Source organism: Neopsephotus bourkii, unplaced genomic scaffold (assembly GCF_033783945.1).
Source record: "Neopsephotus bourkii isolate Nb327-2 ecotype Australia unplaced genomic scaffold, CSIRO-AGI_Nbou_v1 NB_1511, whole genome shotgun sequence".
Taxonomy (NCBI): Eukaryota; Metazoa; Chordata; class Aves; order Psittaciformes; family Psittacidae; genus Neopsephotus; species Neopsephotus bourkii.
Genome location: NW_026901987.1, coordinates 6,758,727 through 6,777,739, shown reverse-complemented (window position 1 = coordinate 6,777,739; position 19,013 = coordinate 6,758,727). Strand labels below are relative to the sequence as shown.

General features: G+C 34.1%; 1 protein-coding gene across 3 annotated transcripts in view; it reads left to right on the top strand.

The window, feature by feature from the left end:
- ASCC3 (activating signal cointegrator 1 complex subunit 3) overlaps window positions 1-19,013 on the top strand; it is a 268,461-nt gene that overhangs the window by 53,063 nt on the left and 196,385 nt on the right. For all 3 annotated transcript variants that reach the window (XM_061369871.1, XM_061369872.1, XM_061369870.1), the window contains exons 9-10: window positions 14,989-15,189; window positions 15,645-15,785. In XM_061369871.1, the coding sequence (XP_061225855.1) occupies window positions 14,989-15,189; window positions 15,645-15,785 (342 nt within the window). The remainder of the gene's footprint in view (window positions 1-14,988; window positions 15,190-15,644; window positions 15,786-19,013) is intronic.

The following is a 19,013-nucleotide window of genomic DNA, read 5'->3' as shown; positions in this document are numbered from 1 at the left end:
CCTTTTACTAGCACTACTTTATGGTCTAAATAAGAAATGGCTTTCTTTCCTGTCTGCATTATGCAAAGGAATTACTACAAAATCAATATTCTCTTTTTTCCTGTAATGTTGTTTTTATTTTTAGAATTGTACAAAGTAAGTCTACTGAATAGGAGTATGGATGGTTTTGCATAAATTACATTTTTCACACCCAGAACATTGAACCATTTATTCCAAAGTTGATTTTAGCATATATTTCAGTTGCATGTTTTCCAAACAGCAATAGACAGTTGGACCAAATTGAATAATTTGAAAAATATTTTAAATTTTATTTAAATCATATAATTTATCCAATGTAGTATATTATAAAATTGCTCTAAGGAAAGTTTACAAGTTCTGTAATCATTAGTCCCAATTTAAGGCAAGGAAAAAAAAACCCTACATTTAGTTTAAGTTACAATGTTTTTAATAGCTGGCAATGTATAACAGAAATTGCAGTTTGTCTTCATATTTCCTGGGTGGAGGCCAAAGAAGGTAGAATATGTGCAATAGCAGATTAACAAGAATATTGGAGTTAAGATTCTACACTGATATCAGTCTTAAAGCCTATGAGTTCTGGCTTATTTTTCTTCAGTATGTGAGTTAATGAGTATTTTATTCTTACTTTAGAATTGCATCTGCAATACTTGCAATTTCTGCATCAAATTGTATATCTAACCCATGTTACAAAGCGTTGGAACCAGATGATCTTTAAGGTCCCTTCCAACTCAAACCGTTCTATGATTCTGTGATGAATACTTGCAGAGAGACAAGAATCAAGGTATGATTTTATGTCAGATTTTATGAAGAGCAAAAAATAGCTTTCACTGAGAGGCAGCCCATATGTACTGTAACAGTCTGTGTCAGCCCACTGTTGGGGAAGTAATGCTATAGTTCACCTCTTGGGATGGGGAGGAATGAAGATAAAGGAAGCAAACACATGATGCTACTCATACGTTTTGGAGCTTTGCATTGTATAACTTGATCAGATGTGAGCCTGTATTTGCTCCTCCTCTTGGCCTGTTCATAGGATTTGGCTTCTATATTTGGTATGATTTTGTGGTTTGAATTTGAATTTGGCCTGACACTGGGCAAGTTTGGTTTGTTTAGAATCAGGCTGAATGAAGGTTTCCTTTGCAGTATGTGCTGTCTTAGCTCATCTACTCAGATTTTTCAGATGACTTTCTGCAAAGGTGAAAAATTACCTTTTTCTTTTTGGCCAAAAGGCTTCTTCTTGCTTTTCGGCTGTAACCTGATGCCTTTCCCTGTCTTACAGCTGTCTTAAAAATTGACTGCTTAAAATATGATCTGATTTTTTTTTTTCTTTAAGTTACCTTTATCCTAGTGTTATACTCAGTTTAGTTTAAGATATTTTGTAGTCTTGTGCTTTTATTCTTTGAAGGTTATCAAGCAGTTTGTGTTTATTCTTTAAACATCAGTTTCTAAACACTATTAGGATAGTAGCTGTAATATATTATACAAAATTTGTTTTTTTTTTATTTTGACTTATCTGTTTATATACTCATATAGGAGCCTTTTAACATCTTAGAAGCTTGGCGATTGTGCTACATGAACAAGCCCTATTTAAGACACTGGAGATGTTGAGGGTGTCAAGGATGCTATAAAAAACTGATAAATATGTTCTTTGTTGTGTCAGTCTGGGTTGTGTTTCTGCACACATTTTTATTTTCAAAGGCTTGATACTGCAAGAAAAAATCCCTGTGAATACAAAATCGTATTTTCAAATGTCCTTTCATTAGTGAAGTTGTAATTGAAACTTAAACAGATCTTCTTGTTTACAGATACTCTGTTTATTCTAAGTACTAGTAATGTGCAACTGTTGTATTGAAAAGAGTTTTGTAAAATCTGAGTTATCTCTTCTTGGGAAATTTAAGTTTGAAGCCAAGAACAATTAATTGACAATATGGGTCAAAGTCTAATAGGGAAAATATCTGTACTGCTGAACACAAGACAGATATAGAGATCTTAATTTCTTTTAGTCTGTTCTTTAAACTAGCATGGCTATGTATGATGTGCTAAGCAAAAATTGCTGAAAAATTTTTAGTAGATACTGTCATGTGAGAGTTGCATATTCTTACAGTTATTTGGGATTTTGGTTGCTCTTTTTCATGCAAATAGTAAATGTGAATAGACAATTGCACTTTTTAATGTTAACATGAGATAAAATTGGCTGCATCTGATTTGAATAAAATGTTAAGCTTGTTTCATTTTCTGCACAGCTGCCAAGTGTGTATATTGTGTAGCGCTGCCACTGAAATGGTTGAAAATCTGATGGGAACACTTGTAAGGCAAACCAGCAAAGGGCACCAGCTGCTGAAAAGCACCTGCTGAGTCACTGTGGGAATAGATGAATCTGCCTGTTGCTAGAAGTAATCTAAGTACCTGCTTTTACCTGTCAGGATTTTAATTTGTGTAAAGATTTAACCAATGAAACTCATTCTGAACACTTAAAGAGAAGGAAGAAAGAAATCTGAGGTGCTTTTTGTGCAAAAGAGCACCACTTCTAGCATTGGGACTCTGTAAGCACTTCTAATTCTCATAACTAATTTATGGTTTTGTTTTAATAAAAACAAACCCAGATATGGCAGCCAAAAGTCTCAGCTACACTGAGCATGGTGTCTTGCTGAAGAACACAGTCAGTATGGAAGAGATTACCCTGCCAAAGATCATGTTTCCAGTTTTTGTTTGGCTTAGTTTGGAGATGGATCTTATGGAGATGTTTCTTGAGAGTATGTTTCTTTTTTCACTGCCATGTATTTGACTCATTGTGGATGGTAATGCACATACAAAAATGTGTATTACAATCAGAGGTCAATGAAAAATTTCCCAAATACTTTTAAAAACTGTTGTACTTTTTGTCTTTTACTTGAACTTTTACTATTCTCACACATTGGTGACCTTACCACACAAGATCATAATCTGTCACCTACCATTTTCTTATGGTAGATCAGGTAGAAATACTTCTTTGAATGCTGCTGATTTAGTTGGGATTTGGGGAGAACAAAATAGCTGTGTTCCTATGGAAAAAAAACAAAACAACTGACTGTGCTTGTAGTCTTCCCTTGTAAACTTCAGAAAAAAATAATTTAACATCTATAATGTAAGGCAATACTGCCTTCTTGGTTAGCCATATTGTGCAATTAACTGAAACAAAGAAGAAAATTGAGTTGTAGAAAGATTATGACAGCAACAGTTATTCCTCTGGGAATATTCTTCTGTTTACCATTCTTTAATTCTTACTTGATATGTTAAAATTATTACTCATTTCAACTGTAATTACCCTTCAGAGCACTCTGTTAATTTTTCTGGCTTTTGTTAGGTATTATTAGAAAGAAATAGTTTATGTCATGTATTAAGGGTAAGCCGAAGTAAATAATTTGAAAATATTATATTGAAACGGCTTCTATATTAACAGTTTAAATATTCATTTCTATGTGAACACTTGGAACCAGTGCCTTTGTGTGCATAAAATAGTATTGAATTAACTAGGGTTTATTTAAAAAATAAAAGTACTGAAAGATATCTATACTTTCACAGAACATAATAGTATGAAGTGCTGTTACCCTGCTTTTGTAGAAAGGTTTAAATTTGCTTTTCAAGGGAGACATTATTTAGGCTCCAAACTGTTATTTCTAACTGACTGTAAATTGAGTGGTATAAACACAGTCAGAGATCTCTAAAGTTTTTAATGAAAGCAACTCAAAATAGTTTTAGTCATGTTTGTAATTAAGACTAGAGAGTGAATATGTTTCTGCTGCATCCTGTTTTAGGGGATAGCCATTTCTCAATGGAATATCATAGTATGAGTGTGGGAGAATGCAGTAGTCTGCTTTACTTTGAAAGCATGCCTGAAGGCAAGCTTTCATTCTTAGGAGTAATCAATCTTCAATTTAAAGAGAAATACAGGATAGTATTTTAAATTTTAAAGAAAACTATACTGAAGACCAAAATTGTTTTTCATTTTAAAGATATATAATCTCAAAGTGAAAATTTTCAAAGATGAGGGAAGTGTATGCTAATTCTGATATGCTGTGACATTTTGGAGATTAACTCTCACTACAGATATTTTAGAAAAATTATAGTTTGTCTGATTTTAATGTTTGTTTTGACTTAACACAAGTTTCAGTACTCTCCTTGAGACATGAAACTCTTATCTAGGATAAGAATGCCTTGGGTCTTTCAGTAATAGAAATGGGACTGAGATTGTTGATCAAGGGATTCAGTTAGAAATCACCAAATAGTTTTCGATGCTTTTAAAGGGTTTTGGGATAGAGGAGCTGCATGACTAAAAGATTGACTTTATACCTGGTAGGCCATTCATCTCAGACTTGCAGTTTCCATTAACCTCAAGTTCACACAGTAACTGCTAATATAATGGAAGTTTTAAAATTTTCTAGGAGTAGTAGTTGGTTGAGTCTGCAGAACAACAGGGATCAACAAGTAATGTCTTTTAAAGCAGGAAAGAGGTGTGTGTTTTGTATCTTTGTCTAACAAAATACTTTTTCTGAATTCTAATTGGAAGATTGGAATTATCCTACTACTTGATCTTTCTATTAGAATATTGCGACTGAACACATCAAATAAGAGTGGAATTATTATCTTTTCATATGAATAAATAATATATTCTTATTGTTATGAGATAAAAATAGGAAATACTGCTATAATAATAGCAATGATAATAATAGAAACCATTCCTTTCTTCTTGTTGGAAATCAGTCAGGAGAAGAGAAATAGGAACTTCTTATTTGCAGGAAACAAAATGTAGAGGAAGAAGATTTTACTTAGCCATTCATAGGGCTTGCTTGTTATTGAACATAATACAGTGCAGGAAACTTCTGTGCAAATATTCCTCCTCTGCTTTTGTTTCCTGAATCTGGAAAGGTTCAGGAATCTTTCTGAGTCATCTGAGATTATGTAGGAGTTGATTTCCTGTGTTCCTGATTGTTATTCCAGTTGTTTTTGACACCTGTAAGCCTTTGTCCTTCTGGACCTCTAAGCAAGAGATTGTCTCCTTTCTATGCATACTCCTTAGGTGGAAACTTTTTAGCTGCTTGTCAAATCCATCTTTGAGGTAAATAAGAATGCATCTCTCAAATTTTGCATCAATAATTTGCCTACTTCAGGAAAAAAAGCTGTTTTGCACATTAGTACCTACTATAGCAGCAAAACAAGTCTGGTCCAGTTCTAACCTGCAGCATGTATCCTTTCAAAGTACATGCAAAAGCTGTGTTAAATCTCTGGTGCTATTTGCAAGTAAGAAGTATTTTCTTTATCAGCTTTTCAGTTTTCGTGATTCTGTAGTTTTCAGTGTCTTATTTTTCCATTAGTCTAAATCCTGAGAACTGCTGAATGGAAATGCCCAGGTGCAGCCCTACGGAAAATTTTGTCTCTTTATCCTGACCCATACTTCAATCATTCACTTAAGTCTGTGTGGTATGGGAGGGTCTGGACCTTGATTCCTCTTGTCTGGTGTCTGTCTCTTCCTCCTGGTCACTGTTTTCAGGTTTGGGCAAAACTTACATGCTATTTTTTCTCAGTACTCTCCATCCCTACTAGATTTATAAGTTATCTATCTAGGCTAGTTGCAGTAGTCACACCTTTTGGGAGATGAATTCATGCCCTTATCAACACAACTTACTGCTTAGAATTTGTGGGGTTTTTTTTATAAGATGCAGTTGTTACAAAATTCTGCCAGTTCAGAAATGGTGATTCATACCAAAATTTAACTTACACAAACTTTATGTATACTTTATGTATGCACAAAGTTTTATGTATACTTTTGTATCATAACATAATCTCGTTATTTGGGAAAAAAAATAGCTAAAACTGTTTTAGATTGGTTGCATAAAAGGGCTTCACTTTCTAAGCTGCATGATAATAGAGTAACTTTTTTCCTCACCAATGGACAGAATTTATGTAATTCCTTTCACTATGCCCTTGTTACCTTTCCTATTTATTTGTTGGGTTTCTCTTGTCTGTCATGCAGTGTCTATATTCTTGAAAAAACAGAAAAGGGTTTTCTATATTAACTCTTTGATGACAGTTTCTTTTGAGACAATGTACCTCTAACAATGATTCCTTTTTTTCTCTTTCCTCTTAAAGAGACATGCTGTTTTCCCAGGGGAATAAATTAAGGGAGCAATGTGCCATCAACAGAGCTAGGAGTCTGTTTTACTTGTATACAACTGTAAGGAATTATGAGAGTGTACTCTGAATTGGGGAAAAAAAATAAAAAAGGGAAAAATCTGTGAAATAGTCTGTGGCAAATAAACATCAGTTTTCTTATTGCTCCATCTAAAAAAGTCAGGGAGGTGGTGGTCATGGAAGCATGAGTACATAGCAGCCCAGGAAGAACCTTGTTGTTAAGGGTAACAACATTTTAAATGTTTTGAACTTCGTAGAGATTTCTATATTTCACACTGTATAGCATTACGTTATTTTTAAAGTGTAAGGGAAAGAAATCCCCTCTATTAGATGCTGTTGATATGGTTGAGATGTGAGCAAATTGAACTTACCCTTCTGTCTTAATAAAATTTTAACTTCTAATATTATTAGGAAATGCCACAATTGTTGGCAATTTTTCTTTCGGAATTTTCCTATAAGCTGCATTATTTCAAAATATTTTTTTTGTGTAATTCACAAATGGCATTAGAAAGCTCTAAGAGGAGGCTGTGTTCTGATCTCATTTCATTACTATAATCTGGAATATTTCTCTTGACATCAGATACTTTTGAATTTACAATAAATAGTGTTACTGTAATCACAGTCTCACCTTTCTGTCTATTTAGGTGCCAAAATTTGTGTACATTTTTGCTTTAGAAGTAGTTGCTTTTAAGGGAAAATCTTTCTGAAACACTTTTTTATCCATTTCCTCAAATCAAATCAGCAGAGGGTATAATCGTTCTGTCTATAATCTTTTGTCATATTATAACTAGACTGAGTAACACAACAATTCTCCCTGTGAGGGAGGAGATTCCCCAAGCTATGTCAGTGTTTTAACTCAGAGCAGTGAAAGCCTTGGAGCTATGATGCTGTCCTGTCATTTCTATCAAATTGCTTTTGGGTATTTAGATGCAGAGGTCTTTGGGTTTAATTTATACACTGAACCAAAGAATATTTCTCAATGTTGTATTTTTAATACAACTGTAAGTGGTTGAATAATTCAGAAATCTGTAACAAAGGTATGACTGCTACAGTCACTTGTGTAGTGTAGCTCATCAAGAGAATAGTTTAGATAATGTTGGTGGCAATGTATCTATAGTCTTAAAAGGATTTTTGTTGAAATGACTTCAGGCATGTTTGCTTTTAGCTGTCATATGTGAAGTTAAATATTTTCCCTAAAACCTCCTGGTTTTGAGTCGATCTCTTTCCTTTCTTCAAGAAACCAGATAGAAGGATAGATTATTTAAAGAAAAAAAAAAAGAAAAAAAGGTGTGTTTTATTCTTTGATTAGTTTATTTTTTCCAATTGACTTTTGTTTTGTTTTAAGGAGTGCCTGTGTTACCATAGTTAGGAGGATTTCTCTACAACTAGATTTTGCTACAAGTTGTTTTTTAGTAGACCATTCATTTCAGTTATTTCTGTGTTATTTCATAATTTCCGCCTGTACTCAGCACTGGTGAGGCTGCATCTTGAATACTATGTTCAGTTCTGTGCCTCTACAAGAGGGGTATTGAGGTGCTGGAGGAGGTTGAGAGAAGGGCAGTGAAGCTGGTGAAATATCTAGAGCAAAAGTCTTACAAGGAATGGCTGAGGAAACTGGGATTGTTTAGCCTGGAGAAGAGAAGGCTCGGGGGGACCTTATCACTCTCTACAACTTCCTGAAAGAAGATGAAGTGAGGAGGTGGCTGGCCTCTTCTTCCAAGTAACGTGTGGTAGGACAAGGTGATACGGCCCCAAGCTGCTCCAGGGGAGGATTAGATTGGATATGAAGAAAAATTTCTTCACCAAAAGGGTGATCAAGCATTGAAACAGTCTTCTCAGGGAAGTGGTGGAATCACCGTCTCTGGAAGTGTTCAAAAAATGTGTAGATGAAGCCTCTAGTGACATGGTTTAGTGGTGAACTGATGAACTTGGCAGTCCTCAGGTAATAGTTGGACCTGATGATTTTAAAGGTCTTTTCCAACCTAGTTGATTCTACAATTCTGTAGTTTGTGTGCTGTGATAGCTTTAAGCAGAAGTAATCTTTTCATATGTAATGAACATTCCCCCCCCCCCCCCACCTCAGGATACATTTTTATTGTTGTGAAACCTCCATCAGAATCTAGGAAAAATTTGCTGTGTTTGAATTTAATAACACTAACATAACTCGGGAGTATGAAAATTTCTACAGTTTCTGTTGGCTACTGCTCTTAAATACCTATTGCGTTAACCAGTGACTATGATGATAATTTTAAGTATCAAGACTCCATAGTTTTCTAAAAGATGATGTTTAATTCAAAATAAAAGCATATTCAGGGAAGTCTAATGGGCTGTGATTCTATTTTCCATAAAATATCAGAGTACAGTTTTACCCTTATGGTTCGTTGTCTGTCATTTCTAAGGGATTCTTCTGGCTTTTCAATCTAATTGAGGGACTGCAGCATCTTTCATGTGAAGAAAGGCTGAAAGCACTGAAGAAGAGGAGGCTTGGGGGACTTTTACAAGTGTATACACTTGCAAGCATATATATGATGTAGAAATGATTAACAAAGAGGGAGCCAGGCTCTCCTCAGTGATGGCCAGTGACAGCACCAGAGGCAATGGGCACAAATTAAAACACATGAAATTTCATCTGAACATGGGGAAGTTATTTTTTACTGTAAGGTAGTCAAAGACTGGTAGACCTTGTCCAGAGATGCTGTGGAGTCTCCATTCTTGGAGATATTTAAAACCGAGCTACAAAGTTACAGGCCACCTGATGAGACGGGGGCTTGGACTGGATGATCTCCAACCTAAATTACTGTGATCTGTGCTTGCCACTAATAGTGACATAGCCATACCACGTAGAATTGCTTTTAGTTCTAGTTTAGTCACTGGTAGCATATACATCATGTAACTCTTCATGTACTACACTTTGGATGAGACATAATTTGTGCTTACTTGAAGTTGTACTGCTAATTATGGCCCAAAGCTCTATTTGGTGTGCTTGTGTAGTTGTCATATCTTCGTGTATGCTACTTTTTCCTACAAAAATTGTCCCCCTAACTCCAATGAAATCTTACTGATACAGCTTGGTGCTAAATGGAGCAGATCCAAACATCATCCTGTTTTCCTTTTTATGTGCTATAAGCCTTTGCTTAAAATGTCTATGTGCACTTTGAAAGACATTTCAGTCTTTGTTGTAGGTGGGAAATTTTATTCCCAAATAGTACTCCCAAAAGGATATAAAAATAATTTTATTTTATGGTATTTATATAGTTATATTTTTATTTATTATTTTTTGTAAATCTCATGAGCTGCCACCTCCATGAAAGTAGTGAAATATGAAAAGTATCACCAGGAAAAGGAGGCTGTGGAAGTCCCCAGGAATAACATCTATGTTTATTTCTAAGTGTTCCTTCAGTAACAAAATAGGATTTGTACTGATACAAAGTGCTTTAAATGTATATGTATGTATAATTAGAAAGCAGGGGAGCTGCTACAGGTTCATAATCTGGAGGGACAGTAGGAATGTATTTATTAAAATGTGTATATGTATATACGTATATTTGTCTGTATATATGCACAGATAGGTCATTTAACCATCAACATTCCAAAGTACCTCAAAGGGGAAAGATAGCCTAAAGACTATTTATGTCAGGACAAGGGATATCTGAACTTAATTTCCTGAATTTCATGGATTTCATGTAAAATAGTGTAGATTATTCATCCTGTTACCAGCCCTTTTATCTTTTTAACTGAATGTGCATCTGAACAACTGAGTGCAGAATGGGATTTGTTGTACCTGAAATAGGTAAGGTACTTTGATTAAAATATATCTACATTAAAATTAAGCCAATGAATATGAAAGTTTAAACTTGGTTTATGAGTGCAATAGATTATCTTTATGATAAATTAGTTGTAATCCTATTATTTGGTTATAGTGCAACAGAAGAAGTCATCATTTTAGAATATTAATTTTGGGTGATGTTATGCTGTGGAAATTAGTACAGATGACTAACATTTCTAGTATGACATGAAAACTACAAAAATGAACATGGGCAAGGCAAAATCTCTTCTGGAATGACGAATATAAAGAGAATGTCCTGTAGATAAATCAATAAAATATGATCATACTAAAGGAGATACATTTTCTGGATAAATTACTAAGAATTAAAGATGATGAAATTTCCAGTGTTGTTCTGTATAGATTAGAGAAGATATATTTTTGCTATGTCTGTGCACACCAATCATGAGTTCAGAAGCTGCTACTAAAATGCTGGCATGGTACCCTGAGCACATTGGGCCACCAAGTGAAAATTTGTGATACTGGGATTAATTGCATCTGACAAGCTGTTTATGTCAACTGGTGTTAATGTATGAAGTAATACAGAGTAAAAGAAGAACTCAGTTTTTAATGGAACTTGTCATTAGCAGCCTTTTGGGCTGTGTGAGGGAGTGTGCGTTAGACCATAGATAGGTCACAGCAGGTTTCACAGGTATGCTTTGGGAAAAGAAAAAAAAAAGAAAAAAGGGTGAGTATTTTCTGTGTAATATTTATTAAACTCTGTAGAATTACAAGGTCTGGCAAATGAATTGCATGACTAAAACTCTCAAGTGCTGATTGCCTGTGCTATGTTGTGTGCTGTTAAAGCAGTTGTTTCTGAGCTGTAGCTTGCCTGGAGACTCAATCGTATGGTCTCATTCATGACTATTACTTTAATGACTATCAGTTTTGTCCTATTTTTAAATTGCTTTTAGAACACCAACACACAAATATCTTTTTAATGAAATGGCTAATTTAGAGTGTCTTCATTAAATCTAATCTCATTTACTCATAAATGCATTAGTTGTAATAATAATCTCCTTGGGAAAGAGTTGGAAAGCTAAGTGAAGTAAAAATAAAGATTTTTCTACATTTATATCAGAGCTGCCTTAGTGTCATCTAGTCTGTGGAAAGAGTTGTTTCTTAGTGGTCTTTCACACTGATTCATGCTTATGTAAAAATGGCACCATTTGAGGCATGAAATTGTGTTTGCTTAGAATAGCACTCAGATTCTATTCTGCTTAAACTTCCTATGCTTTGTGTAGAATTTTACACTAAGTCAGCTGTGGAATAGAAAGCTGATGAATGTTGCATCTCTTTCACCTTCAGTAAAAAAAAAGGATTCTCACATCCAGTGGCTACTAGACCTTTAAGCAAGAAGGGATTTCTCTGGTTTATCTGAGGAAGTTTTGGTCTGTGGAAGTCTTTACTGATGTTAATACACCCACGGGGCTTGCAAACTAGGTAGTTTGTGCAGATGATAAATTAGAAAAACAAATCTTCTAGTATGTTTGTCAAACTGTGGACTCCTGTGCTTATTGTTCCAAATTTGTCTGCTATCCATTTTTTTCCTTACTGATTTTTAAGGATAGCACTACAGTGGTTTTGGATTGTGCATCTGTACTTATTGTTTGGAATAAAATAGAATTGTGTGGTAACTTGTCACGCTTTTTCAACCAAATGAGGAGCTGGTTTGAAGAAGTCTTAAGATACTGTTTTTTCTGGAATTACTTGTCTCTTTTCTAATCCTTAGTATGTTCCTGCAGAGTCTCCTTTCAAAGAATATAATGCATTGTCTGTGTATTGCGATTGTGAATGTTGTGTATTGATTGGTCAGTGCTTGCATTTTTCTTTTGAGTTACTTGAAAATAGTGTGTTGATTGAAAGTCTAGATTCTGGTCAGAATGCCATTAAAAAAACACGCAAAAAAAAAAAAAGAGTAACAAAAAACCCAAAGAAAAAAAAGCAAAGCCCACACACCAAAAAAAAAAGCCAAACAACAAAGCCCCCCCAAAAAACCCAGCAAAAGAAAAAAGAAGCCATAAAAAAATCCCAAACAAGCAAAAATGACAAAAAAAAAAAAAAGAAAAAAAACCCTTCTAATTCTTAACCAGGCTTCTATGGGTTGTATTTTTATTAATTTTTATTCCACTCTTAATATTCCTGTTTGTGTAGGCTTAGTATCTTTCCAAAAAACAAGCTTCCTCTGATAGGCTGTTATACAGCTGTTGTTCTGGAATGTCTGTTTATTGCTGCATACCAAGACAGTCTTAATCTGTGGCATTACTACTTCCAGTAGGAAGAGAGTAGGATATAATTTTTATTTATCTAAACATTTATTTATTTTTGTGAACAATTGCATGTCCCGGGGCTATAGTGTATGCAATTTCTTCCAAATGGAGAGGTAAAAAGATGTCTTACACTACCCACTTAAAGATTCAAAGAAGCTGCAATAATGCATTCCTAGAGGCAGTAGTTTAAGAAAACACTTAAAGATTTCCTTAAGTGTATTAACAATCACACAACTGTAAAGAGACCTGTATACATAAAGCCATGCATGTTCAACTATGTGACTGAAAAATTCTTGTAGTTATTTTTGAAGGTACTTAACACCCCACTTCATTTAGACAGCTATGTTTCTGCTTTTGTTTAAAAACTGCTTAACTAACATATGAATTGTGCAGTGTAGTGTTTTGTTAGTTCAGCTCTGTAATCATTAGTTGTGTTTGTGAGTTTCTTTCTGTAGATCCTTTATTATAAATACTTCTAACAGTAGGTATGAACTTCGCAATGTTTATAATAGCCTCTAAAACCAATTGGATGGAATGTGAGGGAAAAGGAAAATTACAACCATTTTCAAAGTTCTGTCAAGAAATCTCAAAATGAAGTAATAGGCAAATTGGAATCCTAAAATGACTAAGGAGGCCATAAAAATAACTGATTGAACCCTGATAGCACTAATGTAGTCAGCCGGTCTCCAAGAAAACCATTAACACTTTATAATAGTGTCATTCGTGAAGCTGAAATGAATTTTGAAGATAACACACTGAGTAAACATTCTGTATACAAAACTTAGTGAAAAAAAAAGAAAAAGAATAAATTCTGCAAGCAGAATAAACTGTGAAAGAACATTAGCATTGAAACTATTGTAATCCTGAAATTCAGACACTTAAAAAACTTGGAGAAACTTAATGAAAAGTACTTGAAGTACTTAAAGTAGATTTTTTTTTTTCACTGAAGAAACTTAACAGTATAGAATAGGTATTTGAATATATTTGAGATGTGTCAATCCTGTAAATATAGATGAAATCCTTGATTTGAATTGAACTTGGTGTTTCAGTGTTGCACAAGACGTTTTCAACTGGAAGGCTTTGCTAAGAGAAAGGTACTGCTAAATTGAAAAGCACGTTTTCAAAAAAAAAAAAAGACTGTGTTGCTTGCATAGCATTTTCATTGACTTTTATATCAATGAGTGCTGGTTTTTAATATTCAAAGTTCTCTAGTATGAAACTAGAGTTGACCAATCATTAAATACATCATGCCTCTACATTTAAGAGTAGTGTTTTCATATATTTTGAAAATGGTGTATTAACCTTAATTTGTAATTTGCATCTGAGCCTCTCACATGAAGCTACTACGAAAGAGCTGCAGCAAAGGGATAGACCTAATGCTGTTTGTCACATAGTTAAAATAGTTGATTTCAGTAGCCAATAAAGCCCTCATTCTTAAGCTTGCATTACTTGAGATAGTAATGAATTGGGTACTGCTCAAATAATTTGCTTAGTATTGAAAAGAATTGGAAATAATATAATTAGCATTGGAGAGGCTATTACCATAGCAAATGACTGCAAATTAACTAAAGTGCCCAGAGTAATGGAAAGGGAGATCTTCAGAAGGTGCTTTCAGGACAGTTCTTTACAGTGAATTTGTACTTTTGTGGTTTCCTACAATTAAAATAAAAATTATAATCATCACAATATCACTAAAGTGCTTTTCATGATAACTAGTAGAAGCAGTGCGGGTTATTAAATCTGTAGAAAGGAAAGAATTTGTGTTCTGCAGTCTCTTTTAAGTGTTTGTGAAAAGTAACTGAGCAAAAGTAAGTTTATTAGAAAATGAATTATATATCTTAAACCTTTGCTCTTCAGTTGAAAAAGTCTTAGAATCTTCAGATGCTGAAATTGTAACTGTCCACAAAAATTCTTTCTAGGTGAAAATCTCATTTTTCATAAGCACAGAGAGGAACTAAGTATTTTTATAATAGTTTATTTGTGTTTTAAAGTATAAACAAGCATTAAACTATAGTAACTATTAATTTCCTGTGTTAACTGTGTAATTTAATTTTTTTAAACATTCTCAAAGATTATTTGGGACTACAGATACAAGCTTTATATTTCTTTTAGAGGCTGCAGTTTATTATAAGTATTGTTGGGGGAAGTTCTGAACATGAGCAATTGCAGGATGAAGAGTTTTTCACAAGCAGAGGAGGTTGTTACTGAATTTGTGTGTGTTTGCATATTTAAACTACACTGTGCAAAATTAATCATAAATACTTTTTTTAATCATGTGCTTCTTCACCAGGTTCCTGTTATTTCTTCCATTAGAGTAGTTGTAGTTTGTCATCTTAGATTTAAAGATATATATTCTTTTAAACTGATTATTGCTGATTTATTGACATTTAATTATTGACAGGTCATTACTGTATATTAGTTTTGGTCACATTCTTGATTAAAAACAAATGCTGAAATAGAATGGGGCTAAAAATTTTGATTAATTTTAACTGATGTTATCCTGCTATATTTTGTCTTCCTTACAGATTCAATATTTGAGGATTTGGTGGGAGTGGTAGCCTCAGAGTAAGAACTTTGGAATATTAAATATTTCAACAGGCATCCTTAGTTTTTTTACAACATATTCTTTTTCTTATGATTGCTGTATGTATAGAGTCATACACATAGACATATATGTGAAATGAAAAAAATGTGTGCTGTTTGTTTTAACAGATTGGACAACTTGCTTTTAAAGGCATGAAAAGACTAAACCGAATCCAATCTATAGTTTTTGAGACTGCCTACAACACTAATGAGAACATGCTGATCTGTGCCCCCACTGGAGCTGGGAAGACTAACATTGCCATGCTGACAATCCTTCATGAAATTCGCCAGCATGTTCAGCATGGCGTTATCAAAAAGGATGAGTTTAAGGTACGAGTTTAATGAACCAAATAACAGCTTTTTAACTTGTAAGGTAAAACCCATTTTATGTTATATATGAAATATTAAATCAGGAGCTTTTAAGGGTATTGCACTTTTCCAAGTTAAAAAGGCTGGTTTTGATTTACTTCGTTATTGCTAAAGCTATTCTTATTTGTGTTCTAAAAATCTTATTATGTGAGTAAAAGGCTATGAAAATGCATTTAGCTTTGATGCAGAACCAATTTTCGAAGTGATGAGGCTGTATAAACAAAATCCATTGTCCTTTAAACATCTGCACACTTATCCAAGAAAGATAACTACTTTTCATATATCACTATTAAGATTTTTCACTGTAAGTGCCTGGCATCATATTTCACAATAAATTGTGATTTGTAATGGTTGCCATGAAACAAACAGCATTGTGAGGTTTGCTCATTTATCAAGCAAGTGTCCTTTTGGTGCAGATTGTGTATGTTGCTCCTATGAAGGCTTTGGCAGCAGAAATGACAAATTACTTCAGCAAGCGCCTGGAACCACTAGGCATTACTGTGAAAGAGTTGACTGGTGATATGCAGCTGTCAAAAGGTGAAATTCTGCGAACACAGGTATGCTTAATATTTTCAGATACTGTTATGTGTGTGTATTCATACCTCTCCATAGGCACACTTGTCTTTTCTTCAGACTCCTTCTTGAAGTATTGGTGAAGCAGCTGAAATCTCCTTACTGAGTCTGTAGTTATGCTGGTTATGTTCCAAAATGTGACTTTCCATTTAAAATGGCTAAAGCACCAATACATTTGAAATATCTTAAGCAATGGGCTCATCAAACTTTTTGGTTTCGCCCATTTGGACTTATGGTATCCCACTTCAAGGTATAACCTTCCTATAAAATCTCACCTGATTTCTAGCTTGTGAACCTTACTGGGTTGTGCTTTTACCTTTTCAGGGTTATAAACCAAGTATGTATGTATGTGCAAGAACCTAACACAATGTCAGATTTGGCATTCTATGATAATAACCATCTTTAAAAAGTTAAGGTCTGGTCTGCAAATGGTAAATTCTAAATAAATTTGAAATTCTGTAACACTGTTGCAAATATGTCAAATAATGCTTAATACCTTAAAAAAGAAAAAAAAAAAAAAAAAAAGCTGTAGTTTCCTCTTAATGGAATGATCTTACTTTTGCTTTATAAGAACAAATAGGAAAGTATAAAACCTCGCTAGGCTCAACATTTGAATGTTCATAGTAATAAATAAAATTTGCTATTTTTACCTCATAAACATTATTGCACAGATAGATATTTTTGTGTTTTAGCAGATACTTCCTGTCACATTTAATTCAGACAAATGCTGTTTCTGTCAGTGAAATATCATTTTTCCAGAATATAAAGATACTTTTATATCTGTTCTTATGTAGAGATCCTTTTAATTACCCTTCCTCCTCCTTCGTCCACGAGACATGCTAACACTTGGTTGCATTACTGATCTGAGCATTTATAAATGTAACTTGTAATAATTATTGATTCAGATGAGTTACATTTTTTTACTTTTAGCTTTTGATATATTTTATATTTTTATAAGACTAGAGAAAACTAGACAAGAAAAGATGTCTATATGTAATTAATAATAAAGAGGACCACTGCAGTAATCTAGTATGATGATGTCTTGGATAGCCGTCTTATTTTATTAGAAGATGTGTGCACATATATTGATGCATACAGTCACCATGCTATGGTAAGCAATAAATAACAAACCAATACCAGTGAGTAACAGCACATCACTGCCAAAACAGAAGTGACAGCAGAAAAGCATACTCTGAATCAAACTACAAAGTTATGTGAACAGAATGAACTTAGAATGGAAAAATGCTGTTTTCTTTTGCTCTCCTAGCTTGCAATGTAATCCATAAAATCGCGTCACATCACTAAAACTGCTTACATCCAGTAAAGAAGAAGGGAAATAAAATTAAAAAAACCAAAAACAAAACGAAACAACATTTCAGGCATTATTAAGAAATGTGCATGGAAGATAGTTTGCAAAGTTGACATTTTATTGTTGTACCAGTGGGTAATTATTAATATATACAAAATGTTAATTTAGAGTAACATAGTAACTTAAGTGTAGAAAAACTGTCTGCTTCATCATGCTCTCCTATTCACGTCCAAAATTCCCCTAGTAGGAATCTTCTCATCTTCTTTTGAGGAAGAGGCTAAAGTAGATTTATATAGCATAGAATCAAGAAGGAAATGGCAAAGAGACGACCTAGGTAAAAATCAATTTTTTTCATAGCATTGAAATTTATTGGGTTTTTATCTGCAACTCACTCATCTTTAAAGGATTTCTACGGTTTTTTATGTACCTCATACGATAGAAACACTCATGTGAAATGTGGTGTATTTGTTCCTAAATTGTGGGTGGGGGCATGGAGGTGGAAAAAAAATGATTTCCAGAAAAGGAAAAATTTGTTATTTGTGACCCAAAATTTAGTTCCTAGATTTTCAAAGGAACTACAGCTAAAGCATTAATAATAGCTTTGCATCTCTGCTCTTCAAAACATCTGAAAGGCTAAAAAGAAATTATATGTCCAGTCCAAAAATTCTTGGACTGTCAGATACTCATTTTTGTTTCCTTTTGGTTACTGCAGTTAGTCAGTCTTCCTTCCTTTAGGATTAATGAGAATTGTAGGAGGTGCGGAAGAGAGGGAACACAAATCCAAGAGTAATTGCTGCTGCTGTTCTTACGGAATCTGAAGCCCAGCAGTGGGCTTTGTTTTATTGCTGCTTATCAAAGTGCACAGAAAATATGTAGCCTTATTATAAACTGAGGAAAGGACACTTGTGCTGGATTTTGCCTATTGTTCTTTGCATGTATTATTTCCTATGAAGACTCATGATCTTTTTTTCATCAACCACTTCATCCAGGCTGGGTTCTTTCATTGCTTTTTACCCTATATTAAATTGATTCTTGCTTCAAAACTTTATTTTGCTTTCAGCCTTTCTAACATGTACATTTCTCAAACATGAATACTCTGATAGGTGTTGCTGCTGTTTCAGAGTTGCTTTGCCAATCATTACCCTGCTTTCTAGCCTTTAGTAGTGTCACAGATGAAGTGCCTCTGTTTAAGTGTAAAGCAATTTTCCCTATAAGAATTAACATTATAGAAGATGGCTACATGTACACAATTTCAATATATAGAGATTGTATGTATAGCATGGAGGAGAAAAGGCAGTAGTAGGATCATCAACTAAAGTAGATGCAGGCGTTTCAGGCTTTCAAAAGGTCTCAGCTGATTCTTCTAGGAAATGGAAGGCCAGATATAAATCTTCTGTGACAGTTGTCTTCTGCCTGTTTTCTGAACAGCTACATTTTCAGCACCTTCATTTTCATCCTCGGGTGAATCAAGTCAGTCATAATGAAAGATGTAAAAATTAGGTGATTGCCAGATATTAGAAGTAGTACTTCAGTGACAGTCGTGACAATTTTCTCCTTACTTTCTATCCTGAATGCTTCATCCTTTATACTTGGACTGTGTGTATTTAAGTACGTGTATTTTGTAAGTTATGTGCACCTGTTAGGCTTGTTCTAAGGAGGAAAAATTGCTTTATCTGACAAACTGCTAACTCGCACTTATCAGGAATCCACCGTTAACATATGGTGGAGTCTGCTTGTTGTTACTTTTGCTACAAATATTTTTCAGCAGTAACTCTGTGCTTTCCATGCTGTTATAGAATCATAGAATCATAAAATAGTTAGGGTTGGAAAGGACCTTTAAGATCATCTAGTTCCAAACACCCAGGGACACCTTGCTCTAAGCCATATCACCCAAGGCCTCGTC